Raw genomic sequence first — 17338 nt, 5'->3', positions numbered from 1 at the left:
ATAAAACAGAAGCATGGCAGTCCCCAGATAACACCTGCTGCTCTGTGATTTAGGGGTGTAAGCAGAGGTATTAGCATGTGGAAATTTCTTGGCATTCAGAGCCAAGATTAAAAGAAGGACAAAAACAACTCTGGAAAGATCCATAGAGCAGCTGATAGTGTATGTTTCTATTTTCCTGACACTGCTTCTGTTTTTCAGTGTTTTATTGGACAAACGTTTCCGGGCTGAATGCAAGAATTACGGGGTGATCATCCCGTACCCACCATCCAACCGCTACGAAACGCTGCTCAAGCAGAGGCACGTCCAGGTACAGTGCAAGTAATAGACTCCAGTACCCATCACTCCTGGTCTATTATCCATTTGGTGACAGTGGGCATCCTGGTGCTGGGCTCAATTGAGATTGGTTCTGGAATGAGAAGGGTTGGACCTTGTTTCTGACACACTGCACTCAAGGCTTGGGGCCTGAGGGGAAAACGAGTTGTTCTCCACATTTCCCCCCTTCCCTCTTAAGTTGACTTTACATCGCCATTTTCACATTTTAGCAGGCTTGGATGTTTGGTTTTAAGTTGTGTCTGTTAAAAAAGAAATAGAATACCTTTTCCCCATCTGTATATAATATGCAAATCTCTTCTTTTCCCAGTTGCTGGGTAGATCAATTGACCTGAACAGGCTCATTACCCAGCGCATCTCTGCAGCAATGTACAAATCATTAGACCAGGCCATTAGCCGCTTTGAGAGCGAGGACCTGACATCCATAGTGGTAAGAACTGTTATTGACTGCAAGTATGAACAGAGAGAATAATACACTGCCATGGATACACAGTCAACTGTCTTCTGCTTTGAGTCTCCCTACAGTAGGTTTCAGGCAGCCATGTATCCTCCTTTATGCTGCTGAGACTCTACTATTTCTATTTATGCAGCTTTAATTGCATTATTATCAGACTATTAAGTATCTGCATAAATCATAAGGTGACAGTCAGCAGTTAGACTTTGCAGAGCTATAAGAGAGGCCTGTAACCTGGGAGAAGGAAATCTTGACTTTAATTCCCCATTGGATGAAGGTGGCTGTGACACTGTTTGTGTGTGTACAGGATTTGCTGTCTTTGATATGTTACAGGAGCATCAGAGTCAAGTAGTGTAAAATTCTGTTTCCACCTTTGGAGGATTCTGGGGTGAAAACCAGCCAGTGCTGAGTGGGGAACAAATTAATTTTGCTTCCTGTAGATTCACAAGATATGGGACCAGGACCCCCTTGAGTAGAAGTGCAATTGGCCTTGGCCACTGAATTAAATTGATATCTTTAGTTCTCTGTGTGTGTGTGGATATAAAACCATTCCCCTGGCAATTATATCAGCTGCTTCTGTTGTCATCTTGGTAATATGTTGCATTTGCTGCTGCTTTATGTGCTGCAGGAGCTGGAGTGGCTCTTGGAAATAAATCGCCTGACTCACAGGTTGCTGTGCAAGCACATGACCTTGGACAGCTTCGATGCCATGTTCCGGGAGGCCAATCACAACGTCTCCGCGCCCTATGGGCGCATCACCCTCCACGTCTTCTGGGAGCTCAACTTCGACTTCCTACCCAACTACTGCTACAATGGATCCACCAACAGGTGAGGAGGGAAAGCAAGGAAGGGGCCACCTGGAAACCCTGCTTTTCTTTCTAGAATGTCAGACCTGCCATATAAAATTCATGTGCGCTGTGGTGAGATTTGCACTCCCTATGAGATGCAACAGTTACCCTTAAAGTGAAGCTGAAGCCCACCATCTCCAGTTGGCCTTGAAGATGATAGTAACAAAATCAAGCAACAGTTAGTGATTGCAAGTGGCTGAGGGTTGGCTGAGCTCTGGTAGCTGCTCAGATGTGGGTTTCTTGCCTTCCCCAAATGAGAAGAAACCTTGGTAGGTTACACTGATATTTTACACAACCGGTAGATTGGGGGAGGAGTTTGCAATCCAGTTCATTTAGCTCAGGTGATGAATTCTAATTAGCTTGCAACTACAGGTCATCCCAGACCGTGCCATATCTGCTTTCAGTTAGCCAGGCTCTGACCACTTCCCATCTCCCGTGCCCACCACAGGTTTGTGAGGACAGCGATCCCGTTCACGCAGGAGCCCCAGCGAGACAAGCCAGCCAATGTTCAGCCCTATTACCTCTATGGATCCAAGGTCAGTAAATGAGCCACAGCAGCCAGAAGGGGTGGATGTTGGAAATATTTATTTAGGAAGAAAGAAATGCAAGAACTAGTTCAATAACAGAATGGTGGGTGCAAAAGTGCAGGGTCACGTTGTTTGAAACCAAAAGGCCATGCAAAAAGCAGATTCAGTGTGCTGTTGCTGTTGCTTTCCCATATTCTTCCCTGTAACATGCCCATGTTAAGAGATGCCATAACAGCTCTGTGCTTAGTGTTGGCACTGAGACTGAGTCACATCCATCTAAATGTACAGAGAGGTGAGCACGTTGGTTGCTCCAATGCAGTGTTCCTTCTCAAGGAAGGTACCATTTCAGGAATCTCATTTGCAGTTCAAAATAGGAATTACTAAAATACTTGAGTATGCAAATATAAACTACTTAATACTGACAAAAAGCTCTTTTCTCAGGCTGCAATGATTGTTAATACAGGCACTATGAGGGCTTGGGATGTGATACTAGTGGAGGATCACTCAAGTGTGAAACTACTCCAGTGGAGTTTATTTCTTGTGCACATTGATAGATGACTCTGAAGTGAACCTACCTTACTGATGCAGATGAACTAATGACACTACAGTCCATCAAACCTGGGTGTTCCTAGAGAGCTGACTTGGATTCTTTTTAAAAATTGTCACCAAATGACAATATTTTTGCCACTTGACAAAAATCTTTCCCCCTGCAACCAGTGTCTGTGCCTTGTGTTCTAGCCTGGGACAGACAGCTGCCATGGATACACGGACAGTCCTCTTGGCAAGAGCTGGGAAAGAGAGGATGAACCAAACCTCTGAGTAGGATCTTGTTTTATTTTGCTCTCATTGAAGGCCATGCTGTGGCAAGATGGCCCTTTTATCATCGCTGTTTTTATAGGAAAAAAAGCAGTGGGGGGAGCTATATGGACTCTCCCTCATGAAACTGGAGCTCCTCATCAGCACAGTGGTCATGGGGACCTCCAGAAGCTCCTCCCTCAGTCCATCATTCAGTGGCTCCTCTGGTGAGCTGCTTCCTTCGACCACTTCTTCAGGGCTGGTGTCGGGATGCTTCAGCCTGGCAGCCTGGTGGCACCGTGCAGACCAGAACTGCAGGCAGCCGTAGGCCAGGAGAGCGAGGAAGCAGAGGAGCAGCAGGCTGCTCACCATCCACATGGAGGTGGTGGGTTCGTGCTTAGAGCCGCCGAAAACCAGGGGGATTTTGTCCAGAGTGTGGAAGGTGGTGCAGTGGTTGCTGGAGGGGTAAGAGTTTTTGCACGTGATGCAGAGGACGTAGATGGTGGATGGCGTGAGTCGGTGGAGGACGAGGGAGCTGAGGGGGTGAGGGACTCGCTCCTCGCGGTGGAAGTTCTGGCGTAAATAGCCGGCAAAGACGCTGTTCCAGTTGGGGCGGTACATGACGTGGTAGTAGTTCTCTGGACAGGGGTTGTTCATGGCCCAGGAGACCGTGGCACTGGTGTAAGTGATGTTGTGCACTTCGATGTTCATTGTGTCCCTGAAACCAGATGCAGGCAGAGGCTGAGTTTCCTGATTTGTGTACAGGCTCAAAAGCCACTGACATCAGTGAAGTCTGTCCACTGGGTCTACTGGCCCTTACATTGGATTCAGGACTATCCTCGCTCACTTAGGTTAGATGCTAGGTCTTGGATGGCTAAAATTACAAAAGAAAAAACCCAGCTGGGGCATAGGGTATACTTTAGTTAGATTTTTTTAAAAATCTCTCAAACTGGTTGTCTATATCAGAAGCATTTTTTAGCTTTTTTATTTCCCGTGAAATAGAAAGGATGCTTCAAATGTGATTAACATACAGTGATAGTTTAACTAGCTCCAACTTGCCTTGTGAAGCTGCAAATCAATAGATATTTTGATTTTACACCTAAATGTTTTTTTTAAAAAGCTTCATTATGGTTAATCCACTGGTTTAAGTTGCTGCTGCGTTTTCTGTACCTTACTTCTTGTTTAATAGAGTTTCTGTTCCTGCAGCATGTCACACTGTAATATCAGGATCTTAAATGTGACATCTGTAGGTCGGTGACATATAAAATCAGTGCTTTTAGAGAAATACAAATATATGAAATACAAGAACAAAGCTCTCCCCCAGCAGCAACAAATTACTGTTTAGCAACAGCCACAAATCACTTGAGCACATCACTCCTTTAGATCCCCAAAGTGCTCCCTGCGCCCCGTTGGTTCTCCCTCCCAACCAGCCAAGTGCTCGGAGCAGCAGCTGCATGCAATAGAGCTGGTTTATTTTTTTTCTTCTTCCTCTGTTCTTTAACAATCCCTAACTTTCCTTTAATTCACTCAGAGAGCAGCTCATTTCAACAGCTGCCTTGACCGTTCTCACACGAGGAGGTGAGCAGCACAAGTGCCCAAGGCTGAGCCCTCCCAGAGCCGCGGGCAGCACTTACCTCCCCGGCGGGTCCGCGCTGGCCGTGGGTGCTGGTGACAGAGCGGCCACTGGCAGGCAGTGCCTTCCCCTCTTCCCACCACTCGCCTCCCTCCTGCCTCTGCTGAATCCCTTCCCCACGCGCTGCCTTGTATTATACCCGTCTGGGGCTCCGTCATCTCTCACCATGGCAACCACTAAGAAAGGATGGGCAGGCATCTTCGAGTGATTTGGGAATGTTATCCCTAAAAGCTTCTGCCTGGGAGAAGTATGTGTTTCTGAGGCAGGAAAAAAAAAAAAGGCAGGTAGTTTTGTTTGCTGGTTTGTTTGGGTTTTCTGTTTTTCCCCAGCAAGACCATCACTGACCCCCAGCAGGGTCTGGGCTTACAGACACCTTGGCACATCGTATGAAATCTGGGATCCTGGTCTGTGGTACACATTGACTCAAGTCCTTAATTCTATGATTTCTTGCACATTTAAACTACTGATTTAAGCCAAAGCCACTGAGCAGGTTTTGATCCCTGATGGTGCAGCAACATCCATCAGCTTTTTAATGTTTTCTAAACTGTGCGATGGGAGTAGGAATTGGGTTTTCAAAGACCTCGACCCTCTGATGAACTCTGTGGTATTAAAGACAGGCTCTTCTTTGAATGTCCCTGACTTACAGACAACTTGGGGATGTCCCCTGTCAGTCTGGTGAGAGGGCAGGAAGGAGAGGCAATGCCAGTCCTGGTGGTGTTCAGGAGAGCAGCTCGAGTCTGTGGCCAGGAGGGGACAAATGTGTCACCGGGCCTGGTGAGGAGAGGCTCTGAACAAGTATCTCACTGCTCTCCAGCCAGAAGAAGTATTGGTTCTGGGTCTGGAGTTACTCATGTCATTCCTGGAAAGGTACTTGCAACTTTTCAAAGATCTTCTAGATACCAACAGTGATGAGGTAATGCAGACTGTGTCAGGAGGGGCTATTACACGCTGGGGAGTATGTGTGACCCTTGCTTTTGATTGACATTTCACAGTTCTGGATGGTTTTGTCTTCCAAGATCTGTATTCCATTTTGTCTCTGTAAGAGCAGCTGAGCTGCATCTGCCAAAGAGCAGAAAACTGGGAACAGAGATGAAAATAATTATGGACAGGGATGAAAATCAAAGTGCTCCCAGGTGGCTTCCTGCCTTCGGTTCTGCTTACAAGAGCAGGGGGACAGGCACCTCTTAGCTGGCTCCATGCTGTGAGTAAATTACATCTTTGCCTGCAGGGAGAGAGCTGAGGATACAAATCCCAGCTTCAGAAAGGTGGATTACAGAAAGTGGTAGCATTTTCATGGGACAGCCACTTCCTTATGGCATTTGAGTGGCTGAGTTTATCAGTGTTCACAGCTGCTTTGAAAGTAAATTTCAGTTGTTCACAAATAAGATGCATTAGCAGGAAGAGAGGAAACCAAGGAGAACGGGAATAGCTGGATTAGCCAGCAAGGGGTCCTGCTGACCTTTCTGCACACTGTGATTGATACCACTTGCTAAGGGAAGTGCAGCAAAGCTTTCGGTGGTGTTGGGATTACCTGCTCCCAAAATCAGGCTTGCACCAGTGATGAACTTGAAATTCTCATTTCCCAGGATGAGAAGATGCCAAAACCATGCCAGTGCCAGGACTGCTCCAGCACTGATGTTTCCCATATCTGCAGGTGGACCCAGCTGTGGCCCTGTCTAGGACCTCTCACTCCTCATCATAGATGCAAACCATGGGCATGCTCCAGTGGCCAGCAGAAACTGAGCCATTATCTGTCATTCAGCCACTTATAAAACACAGCAGGTTGCCGAGTCTCCAACAAAGAAGCTGCAAAATTACCATCAACCCACTATTTACTGCTCACTAACCACTTCTTCGCTCTGTAAATGCTTTAGATTGGGCTTCATTTATGTATTTTCATGAGTGCTGCTGTTTTTCTTGGCACTGCTGGATGCAGGGTCGGGCCAGAATCACTGGACATCCCTGTTTCCCTTTCCCTGGTTGAATTTGCTCCCCTTTTTTTAAAAGGTGTGCAGGCAGATGGAACCTGTGCATCCTGCTGCTGCTTGTAAAAATAGTCACGGTATGTGAACAGGATGGAGCCACTCTTTCTGCTGCCATGTCTGCAACAACAGCCCAAAGGTGTGAAGGAGCTGTGGTTGCTGCAGGAGGTCTTGGTGGTGGGGGCTGCTGATCCCTTCCAAGCGATCTCCTGGGCTGTGCTACCCAGCTTGTTGTGATCAATATCAGTGTATACAGTCCCTGGAAATCAGTATTGGTATCACAGAATCATAAAATGGTTTGGGATGGAAGGGATCTTAGAGATCATCTAGTTCCAATGCACCTGCCACGGGCAGGAGCACCTCCCTCTAGACCATGTTGTTCAGAGCTCGATCCAACCTGGCCTTGAACACTTCCAGGGATGGGGCAGCCACAGCTTCTCTGGGCAACCTGTGCCAGGGCCTCACCACCGTCACAGTAAAGATTTTTTTCCTAATATCTCGTTGTTTTGCTGAGACACAGAATATAGACAGACATAGTCTCAATACAGTCTATAACCATGCCTGCTGCACTGTACATGTCCTGTCCATCCCAGGTAGAAAATATGTGGGTTTTTTGCATGAAAGTCTCAGCAATCAGCTGATAAAGCCAAATATAGTAAAAACTCAAGGGGAGTGAAGGTTGCTTGTGGCAGGGAAAGGAACCAGGACATATTCAGGCCGTTTGACTAGAGACCCTCCTCTGGTCAGAATTGTTTTTCACTTTCTAAGACATCATCTCAGCTGTTGCACTGCAGTTAGGTTGGCTGGGAGCCCTGACTAGTCCTGGGCTGTGTGCAAGTCCTTTTTTGTCTCTATATCCCTCTTTCATTAGCTCTTCATTTTTCCAAGGGAATTCTGGAACAGTTAGTACTGTTTATTATCTCTCTCTGATCTATTTTATCAGCTAAAACTCACCCTGCCTTTTCTCAGGTGAGCTCAGACAGGTCTGGGTAATGGCCAACAACAAGCTCAAAGATTTGGAAATAGAACTGGGTTTTGATTTGCTTCATCTGCTACTAAATCTGCTCTGGAGCATCCCTAGTAACCTCCTGAGCTTCCAAAGCAATGCGGGGGCCTTCCCCACATGCTCACAATTACAGATGACTGTCCCTGAGACCTGGGTGCAGGGTGGGATACCTGGGCTCTGCAGGACACTGCACTCCCGGCCTCCCATCCCCAAAACCTGCCCATTTGGCCCCAAACCAAAGTTGGAGCAAACCTCCCCAGTGTCTTCAGCAGCTGCTGCTCCCAAGAGGTGTGGGGATCAGGGCTTTGCTTTGGCTCTCCAAGGGGTTGGAAGTGGCTGCCCAGCACGGGGGAGTGAGCTGTGCCATGTACCTTCAGCTGTTTTCTCTTAAAATACCCACTGGTGTCATTTTTTACATCCTACAGTCTTTACCCCAAGCTGTGTATCTCACCCTTAAATGGAGTTATATTTTTAATTGCTGGCAGAGTATTATTATTAGATGCAAGCCTGCTGTTAGTGCACTGTGTGGCTCTGCAGAGAGCTCGATGAATCTCCCTCATCTTGCAGACAGGCAAGGATGAATCATCCTGCTCATCTGCAGCCAATGCACATCCTAAAATGTGTCTTCTCCCAATCAGACTAATTGCTGAGACCCCCACTTGAGGGAAAAGCCCAGATGAGAGCTGCTCTCCAGCCCCATTATCCCACTGAGAGGGAAGAAGTGCTGCGAGGTGGCAGCCATGCAGCAGCACTGGCCACTCGCTGCCCGTGCAGCAAAATATCAGCCCCGTTATGGGGAAAACCTGACCAGTTGCACTACAACTGGGTACTGGTGGTGGTAGCCCATCCCAGGGGACCAAGGCTCGTGCACAGACAGAAGTCCTGTCTGCTGGCTGTGGAGTAGCAAAGAGGCTTCCAGAAATGAGTGTGGATTCGTGAGCCCACTGAAATGGGGATATTTTGTTCCCCTCTAGCCCTGGTGTGCTAAGCCTGGGGAAATAACAGGCTAAAGGAGCCTACAGGGAGACAGGGAAGGAAGGTGCAAGGAGCCATCTCGGGGCCACTTGGATCACTCCTGCAGCACAGCACTTTCTGGGGACACCTGGAGCAGGGACGGTGCCTTGCAAAAGCCAAAACGACACAAGCTGTGGCAGGATGGCTGGGCTGGGACCCTGGGGCACTGACTTCCCTCTGGGATGGTTGTGTTGGCCATTTGGCAAATATTCCAGGCTGGGTGTTACCTGGTGTTTAAACAGACACACTTTTCAAAACACAAACCATTGCTGTTTTTCAGATGTATCAGGGTGTGTAACTAGTGGCTTTGGTTCTGTCTCTACCAAACAGGTTTTTAAAGACTTGGTTATCTGAGAATGCAGACAGAAGACTGAGTAGGATGCTCAAATGCCATTCTCTGAACAGGAGTTGGCATCCAAGGAGTTTTGAAAGTAGGCTTCTGTCTGCCTAAATAATTGTTAAACTCTGGCTCATGCCTCATTCAGGGCCCTTTTTTTTTAGTTTTAATGGGAGAGAAAGTTCATGCTCGTTGTGAATGAGCCTCCAAGGTAGCCTTTCTGTACTTAATAGTATTAAAGGGCTGTTTTCACCTACCAGGAACAGGAGGAGAAATTATATTTCATGGAAAATAGGGGACTTTCTAACTGTGCTTATTTCTGCCAGTTCAAAGAGCACCAGGGAATTACAGCAGGCAACGAGCTGCTGGACCAGAGCAATGGAGCTGTAACAAAATGAGGGACAATTAATTGATTAAAGCATCTGACAGGTCTATGAAAGCGTGGTCAGTACATCGGTCTGCTGAATTCTGTAGCTGAGAGCAAAAGAAAATGCTTTTCCAATTCCTAGCAAATGACTTCACTTTATAACTCATTAGTAGCTCAGATGAGGTGTTAAAAGTAAGTCTTGCGGAAGTGAGTCAGAACTGGAGGACAACTGGAGCCTTCAGCCACTGTGTTGCTGCAGTGGTGAAGCACAGACAATATTTTGCTCTGTTCTGCTACTTCAGCCTTTGCTCTCTTTCACCCAAACCTCCTCAGTGCCTTGATCCCGGCACTCCCTTTGCTCCGGTACTGGCAGGGCAGGGGATCCCTGTAGAGTGGAGTCCAAAATATCCACAGGGATATGTTTTGTTTTCTTACCTTTGTTTGAGAAAGATCTTTTGGTTAAGCATGAGCCAGGGTTTATCTGTGTTTTGCTGGAAGGGGCACTACATGCAAAAATCTGTTCAAGAATTGCATTTTTGCTGCTCACTGAGGCTGTAGTTGGAGATGTCATGGAGGGACATGGAGGGAGAGTTCCCCCTACTTCTGTTTCACTCACACCAAATGGATCCTGTAAATGTTCCAGTGATAAAACATTACAGCAATTTCCACATTTCCAAGATGACACTGATAGAGTACATTCCTGGAAATCACTTTATGTTCTCTGCTGCTAAAAGCTTTCGGGAGCCAGTGCCGTGGGTACTATTCTCCCTAGACCAGGGTCAGATTCTTACCCTTGTCACAGACCCGTGGGGATGTCTGTTAGGAAGAGGCTGATGTAGAGTTTTGCAGGATGCAAAAACGATCTTCTCTGTGTCTCTTCCAGCTGCCCTTGAACTCAGTGGCTGCAGTTCCTGCTTTTCTTAATAAGCCTCATTTAAAGCAAGTACCCATAGGGAAAAAAAATCTGTCTGCTTAAATGTATATAAAGGTTTTCATTTTAGTAGAGAAGAATTTGGTTTTGAAGAGGCAAAGGGCCACTGAACTGACATACTTGACTGGGAATGTATGGGAGAGTAAATTACCTTGGAAATGAAAGTGCTGTTGCTACACAGTAGGATAATAAACCTTGTGACATAACAACGTGTTGAGATTAGAATATATCTGACTACATAGAAGAAAAGCAATCTCCTTTTTGCCCTAAGAAGTAGAAATGGGAATTGTCACGGGTTTTATTATTTCTCCTTCTCTTTCTTATTTTTATTTGAAGTGATGGAACATAATACTGTGATAAGAGAATTACTTACAGGTCTGGTCAATGCTGCTGTCTAACTGTCACTGTTCTTCCAATTTCTCAGCCTCTCAACATTGCCTACAGTCACATCTACAGCTCCTACCGCAATTTCGTGGGGCCACCTCATTTCAAGACAATCTGCCGCCTTCTTGGCTACCAGGGCATTGCAGTGGTCATGGAAGAGCTGCTGAAGATCGTCAAGAGCCTGGTAATTCTGAGCCTGACCCTGGTGATGGAGAAACCCCAAAGCCTTGACAGGTCCAGGCAGGACAGTCGGCGTGGGCTTTGGGCTCAGGGTGTTCACATCTGGGCACGGTCGTGTCCCTTGATCCACAGTGAAATATTTGTGTGTGATTTTCACCGTTGCTGAGGAATCCCACTGATTCCTGTGGGATGATGGAGTGTTTCCACCAGGACCAGACAGCATTCAGCACAAAGATTTTATATTTGACTAAATAGAGTTTAGTCCGTAATCCCAGATAATGTATCTACAGGATGCAGGTGTGTAACTGCAAATGTCAGCAAGTGCTTTTAACTAAGAAATGTGCTTTGCTCTAATCCATATTAGTGCAAAACATCAGTTCTGCAGAAACTTGTTCTACGTGAATGTAAATTCTTTATTAAAATCTGAGTATCCAGTGTTATTCCTCAGGTGGAAGGAGCATTTCCTGTGCTGGTGAAGGACTCCTTTGGAAGCTCTGGTAAAACGCTTTTTGGTTTAGGAACACAAGTCCAGCTGGATTGAAGACTGAGCCTTGTTTGGATTTCAGCTGCAAACAGTGCAAACACAGCAAGCTGTATTTTGAATTCGAAAATCCACGCAGCTGTGATTTATTCTTTGTGAGGAAGCTATAAAAGCTCTCTGACTCCATGCACTTGGGCTGAATTTTATATTTGAGTGAAATCCAAATTAAGCAAGTCCTTCTTGGACTCCTGCTGAAGTTTCATCCTGTGCTGCCAGATGTGGACCCAGCCTCAACCAGCCTCTTTCAAAACCAATTCTAGGAGACCCTGTTTAACTTCCCTTCTTCTCCAACAGCTCCAAGGCACCATCCTGCAGTATGTGAAGACTCTGATCGAAGTAATGCCCAAGATATGCCGCTTGCCAAGACATGAATATGGCTCTCCAGGTGGGTGCTGCAGAGGGATGCTTGAGCAAGAGCTCACCAACATGTTGGTGCAGCGTTTACTTGGGCCCACACTGATAGTTAAACCAGGTTGGGCACGTGACATGGCAGTGCCACGTGCAGCCAGGCTTGCTGGGACACTTTCAGCTGCTTTGCCTTTGACTCTGGAACATGTATAGGAAACTTCCCCAGGAAAACTCCTGTTGTAAATTTCCTTTTGAACACGCAGATAAGGGAATGTCTTCTGGTAGCTTCTGTTTTGTTTTCAGGATTCTGTAAGCTTTTGTTATTGTTTATAATTGTATGTTTTTGTTATGTTGTTTATTATTGATATTTTTCAAATGCTCTATTTAGCTGGTGCAAAGACTTTTGCAGCATCTCTGCAGTCAGAAACTCTGGCTGGTATTACATGAGCCAGCACCACGTCATCCATTAGTCTCGAACCTCATTTTCCCTCTAATGTGGAAATCCAAGGGATTCATATGAATTACTCCCTATTTTCTAAGGGTTACTGAAAGCAGGATAAGACACCGCATCTTAGTTCTTCCCCATGCCAGTCTCTGTGTATCCTTTTAGCACTTGCAGCTTGCAATTTGTGACTAAGGAAATATCAGGCACTGATTGTCTTTTTACCCAAGCTACCAGAGGATGATTCTGCTCTCTTTCTAACTGTCCTTCCTTGTCTTTTAAGGAATCCTGGAGTTTTTCCATCATCAGCTGAAGGACATCATTGAGTATGCAGAGCTGAAGACTGATGTGTTCCAGAGCCTCAGAGAAGTGGGCAATGCCATTCTCTTCTGCCTCCTTATCGAGCAGGCTTTGGTAAGGCAAAACCCCCTGCACCAACACATCATACTTGAGATTTCCAGCTCAAGAGTATAAGTGGAAGTGGGTTCTCCAGCAGAAGAGTTTGGGAAATGTTACTTTCCAGCTTCTTGTGTTTTCAAGGTCTCTCTGGGGCTGTATTATTGGAGTCTTTGGGCATGTCCATGGGGTGTGTACTGGCACTTGGTCATGCCTCTGGGATTGCTGAAGGTGAATCTGAATACTGGAAGATCTAGATTTAATTTTTGGACCCAAAGCTACCCCTTGTTCATCCTTCTCAGAAATAAAACCAACTGGAGTTTATTTCTAGATTGTAAGCTCTCTGGGGCAGGGATCAATACTTTTTTATACATGTGTTTTGTACAGTGAGACATAGATTTGAGCCCTTTGCTCTTTTAGGGTGCCAGTGCAATGAAAACAACCTGATTGATTCTAATGGTGATATGGATAAAGCAATCCAACAGGAAGGAAATCTAAGAAGAGCTGATGATATATTTTCTATGCCATCCTCACTGAAAATAGCTGGAGTGACAACTCTGTATTGCCCCCTGCCAGAGTTGTTTTGCATGTGCAGAAGTCTCTCAGCCTCTCAGCTCATGTGATGCCCTTTCTAGTGTGGGGCAAAGGCTGTGGCATAGTGCCACTCATCTTCCTACCTTCTAGCTTTTCACACAGTAAATTTACTTTGTAATGAATTTATCTCATAGTTTGGCCTAGAGCCAACTGGGGAGTGTTCAATGACACAATTTTACATGACATATGCATATTTTATGTCATAGTGGTTTTGGCAGGGTTATTTCAGATAGACTTCTCTAGCACAAGATGGGATTCCAAGCAAAACCAGAAAGTTCAGAGCAAAACCAGAAGGAAATTCAAAGATTCCAAGTTTTATCCAGCCACAGAGCACAGGAAAAACTGAAAGTCTCTGCATGTCCTCCAAATATATATATATATTTCTGCCCTTGCATTTTAACTCCAGATCTAGAGACTTTAGTTCCTGATGGGGTGTAAGAAACACATTCAGTGAGCAGTGGCTGCTGAAGATTAAGAAAACTAGAGAGATATATATTACCCAGCAGCTTGGCTTTTATAGAATGACCAGAGTTGCCAACTATATTCTGGCAGTTTCTATTCCTTTTGTGGCTTTGTAAGTGCTTTCTGCTGTTCTCAGTGTTGGGTTTTATGCTGGATGTACTGCACTTGCCTTTTCTGTCTCATCTTTAAATGGAGACTTAAGGGACATGTTTCTTTTAGAAATCCTTCATTTCAATGAAAAAAATGTTCCTTCAGTCCCAGGAACTGTACATCAGCACTGTACTGGCATTTTAGAATAGCAGAAAATAAAGCAAAGATGGTGGGAATTTAGGGATCCCTTTAGGAAGACTGCCCATCCAAGTCCACATCTGCCCCTTTCTGATTCCCTGTTTTTCCCCACAAAAGTAGATTCAGAATATAAAGCCATTTTGCATGCAGCTGCACTGGTTCCCACTTTCTGGAAGGTGTCAGATTCATAGAGCCATCACAGAACAAGATTTTCCCTCTAATGGAGCTCTTGTGCAGCAGGAGGTATTGCTTTTATGGTGCAGTTACCTTCAGAGCTGTCTGAGTGATCTAAGCCTGGTGGTATTTGCTGGCAAGAATTGCTCTAGTGCAGATGCTCAGTCTGTCCCATTTTACCCCTTTTTATTGTTTAAATCTGAAGAACAAGGGGTTGCTTGGAACTAAATTTCGAGGCAGAATTTGTACTGTCAGTTAATGGGCCTTGGGGAAGAGGTCTGTTAATAGCATGACTAATTTTGGGATAGATATCAGATGAATGCAGGCTGCAAATGGTGAAAATACTCTCTTTATCAGAGGGAAACAGCAGTGGAAGAACATTCATCTAGGAATGAATAGTGTTTTACAAACAAAACAACTAAGGTGATAGGCCCACTCCGTTAGCACCAGCATCTCTCTGCCCTTGGAGGGACCCCAGACTGTTCCTGTCCCTCCAGCACTGTGTCACAAACTGCACTCCCACAAACTTGCTCTCATCCCTGCATCCATGCGCCAGTACAGCCTCCTGCAGCTCCATGCTACACTGTCCTCTTGGCTGGAAGGTGGGGAATCCCGCCCTGCATCCCGAACAGACCCAGCTGAGTCATTCCATCTGGCCCCCAGATATTTTTTGCTGCGCTGTCATGATCTGCTTTCGAGTGTGTCTACATCTCTACAATAAGCTCAGAACTGGAAGCATGTCCTAGGACTAGGCTTTTGCAGGAGCAGATGATGCCTTGTCGTGACGCGGTGCCTCTGTGTTAAACAGCTTTGGTTTCCTTGCTGCCGTTTCCCATCGCAGACTCGTATACAATGTACTGTCAGCCATCGCTCCTCAGTCTCCACCTGCCTATTTCTAGGTTTCTCCTCCTTGTGCATCTGTGTTTGGGATTATTTTTTCTCAAGTGCATTGGCATGCATCCCCTCAGGTGGCATCTCATGATGTTATTCCTCTCTGGACTTCTGTTTTATTCTCCCTGGTGCCTGCACCACTGGGATTCTGATAGCCCTGGCTGAGAACACCATACGAAGAAACAAATCATTTCAGACCAATGTGTGATATACCTATTTGCAGTAGAGCCACACGTCACTATATTTTACATGTACACTTGCTAAAATAACTAAGCCAAAGGGTAATTTCCACCTGGGCACTTTCTGTAAGAACAGACAGCAGGAATTCATCAGGGTAAGATGAAACTGAAACCTCTGTGTTCTTTATCCCCCCCTTGCTTGCAGTGCTAGTAATAGGACAGAAAATAAATATAAAAGTCTGGCCTTGTGCAGGCAGGAAGTAACTTATTTGTGTTAGGGAAACTTCCTGTCTTAAGGTATTTCTTCCAGTTTTAGTTCATTTAGGTTCAAACTGTTGGAGTTGCTACTGAGCTGGGTTGGATTTGAATAGGTATTGTAGGCATGAACTGTTGTAGTTGTTGCCCAGGTCCCTGAGCCGTTCACGAATCCCCTGTAGGTATTTTTTAACTTACTTTATCTTTCTTTCTTCCTGCCTCAGTCCCAGGAAGAAGTTTGTGATTTGCTGCATGCTGCTCCCTTCCAAAATATTTTGCCCAGGGTCTACATCAAAGGTAAGAAGCTGAGAGGGAAGCAGTGGGCAGACTCAGAGGTCTCTGCCCAGAAGCTGGTTCTCTCCCATTTCTGCTGAGGATTAGTTCTAGCCCTGTTTCCCCCTCCAAACAGATAAGTGAATACAGCCAAACGTCAGGTGCAAACAAAAGCCAAGGGTGCATTTCCTGTAGCCTGAAACCTCAGTCAGTTTGGGGGTTCCCTTCAGGTTTTAAAGCCATTTCACAGCCTCTTTGGAGAATGACAGCATGAAATGTCCATCCCAGCAGGAGCGATCGGTAGCAGGGACATGCTTTTGGACACATGTGATAAAGCTGCTGCTGAGACTGCAATCGCACATCCCTCCCTTCTCTGCATCACTGGTTCCCTCATTGCTGTCCGTTTGGCTCCCTGATCCACAGTCCCCTTGGATGGTTGCTGGGGGGCAGCTCTGAGCAAACTCGGCGGAAATTGCGGGTCTCCACTTCCTCCTCTCATTTCACTGTTTGCTGCTCGCTTGACAGAAGGAGAACGCTTGGAGGTGCGCATGAAGCGTCTCGAAGCCAAGTATGCCCCACTTCACCTGGTTCCCTTAATAGAGAGGCTGGGCACTCCGCAGGTAAGGATTTCATTGAAAGGGATGGCTGTTGAAAACTCGTAGCAGTCCCCGGACGGCCTGTTTGGCCTTGGGAAAGTGATCCTTTTTTTTTTTCCATTGATTTATTTTTTTTCTGCAAAACGTGAATTGGACAAGCAAATCAGAATCCTTGCCCTAGCAGACACCCTGAAGGGAAATCTGTGAGTGGGTCCAGTGATGTTGTGCTTCTGCCTCTGGTCAGGAGACCTGGCAGGGAGCTGTAAGGCAAGTGTGCTAGAAGCCAGTTCTGAATCTGAACAACTCTGAAAAACTCTCCTTCTCCATTTTAAAAGATGGAGAACTGCTGGAGTGGTTGGAGGGGAAACTTTGCAGAGCTATCCCTAACTTAATCAATTGCCATCACTTTTGGAGTTCTCATTTTAGGGCTGCAGCTTGGTCTATTTTTAAGCTCATCCCTGTCAAGGAATACATCTGAGAATGGTTTCCCTCCTAGCACATGCTTAGAGCTTTAGCACATGCTTAAAATTATGGCTCCATTAAAGTATCTTCTTGACGTAGGTCTCAGCTTGGGAAAGATCCCTTGTGCAGAAACTGAGTATGGTTTAAAATATGTCCATAGACTGGTCAATGTAATGGGCAGAATTTGAGCTCCACTGATAGTAATAATCAAACTTCCAGTGCCCACTTAATGGGGTCAATGGGGTAGAAAACATTTGAAGTATCAAATGAATCAACACCCTTTTTCTGTAATGTACTGCTGAGGGAATGGAATGAACACTCAGCTGTGTGAGGTGACAGATCTATGGCAGGCAGAAAGTTGTTGATTTTTTTCTCTTGTTTTTCTTTTCTGATGAATGAAGGACATTTTGAACTTCGCATCATTGGAAATCATCTGAAACAAAGAAATTGGCTGGATAACTGAGGGCTTTGTCTTACTTTGTAGACACTTCTTTTTAAAGGAGACACTCGAGAAAAAGAATTCACCTCTGTGTTTTTGTGTGTTTGTGTTGGTCTTTCTATCTTTCCTTCTTTCCATGCAAAATCATCATTGAAATCTGCTATTAGAGTCACTCGTTGCTTATCTCTGCCATAGTTATAACGGTGATGA

General features: G+C 45.7%; 2 protein-coding genes across 6 annotated transcripts in view; one reads left to right on the top strand and one right to left on the bottom strand.

Moving 5' to 3' along the window:
* Positions 1-17338, top strand: part of CYFIP2 (cytoplasmic FMR1 interacting protein 2) — a 54050-nt gene that overhangs the window by 28290 nt on the left and 8422 nt on the right. For 4 of the 5 annotated variants that reach the window (XM_027682439.1, XM_027682437.1, XM_027682435.1 and 1 more), the window contains 9 exons: positions 199-307; positions 641-760; positions 1413-1612; positions 2081-2168; positions 10649-10792; positions 11624-11714; positions 12403-12533; positions 15583-15655; positions 16157-16251. In XM_027682439.1, the coding sequence (XP_027538240.1) occupies positions 199-307; positions 641-760; positions 1413-1612; positions 2081-2168; positions 10649-10792; positions 11624-11714; positions 12403-12533; positions 15583-15655; positions 16157-16251 (1051 nt within the window). The remainder of the gene's footprint in view (positions 1-198; positions 308-640; positions 761-1412; positions 1613-2080; positions 2169-10648; positions 10793-11623; positions 11715-12402; positions 12534-15582; positions 15656-16156; positions 16252-17338) is intronic. The other variant, XM_027682440.1, reaches the window with a different exon arrangement.
* On the bottom strand, positions 2201-4684 carry FNDC9 (fibronectin type III domain containing 9). The gene is made up of 2 exons (XM_027682441.1): positions 4582-4684; positions 2201-3674 (listed from the first exon to the last, which is right to left on the bottom strand). The coding sequence occupies exon 2, from the start codon at positions 3663-3665 to the stop codon at positions 3003-3005; it is 663 nt and encodes a 220-aa protein (XP_027538242.1). The 5' UTR covers positions 3666-3674; positions 4582-4684; the 3' UTR covers positions 2201-3002.

The sequence above is a fragment of the Neopelma chrysocephalum genome, unplaced genomic scaffold, assembly GCF_003984885.1.
Source record: "Neopelma chrysocephalum unplaced genomic scaffold, ASM398488v2 Primary Assembly neopelma1_63, whole genome shotgun sequence".
In the NCBI taxonomy this organism is placed as follows: Eukaryota; Metazoa; Chordata; class Aves; order Passeriformes; family Pipridae; genus Neopelma; species Neopelma chrysocephalum.
The sequence above is the reverse complement of the archived record's forward strand: the minus strand, read 5'-3'. Positions and strand labels throughout refer to the sequence as shown.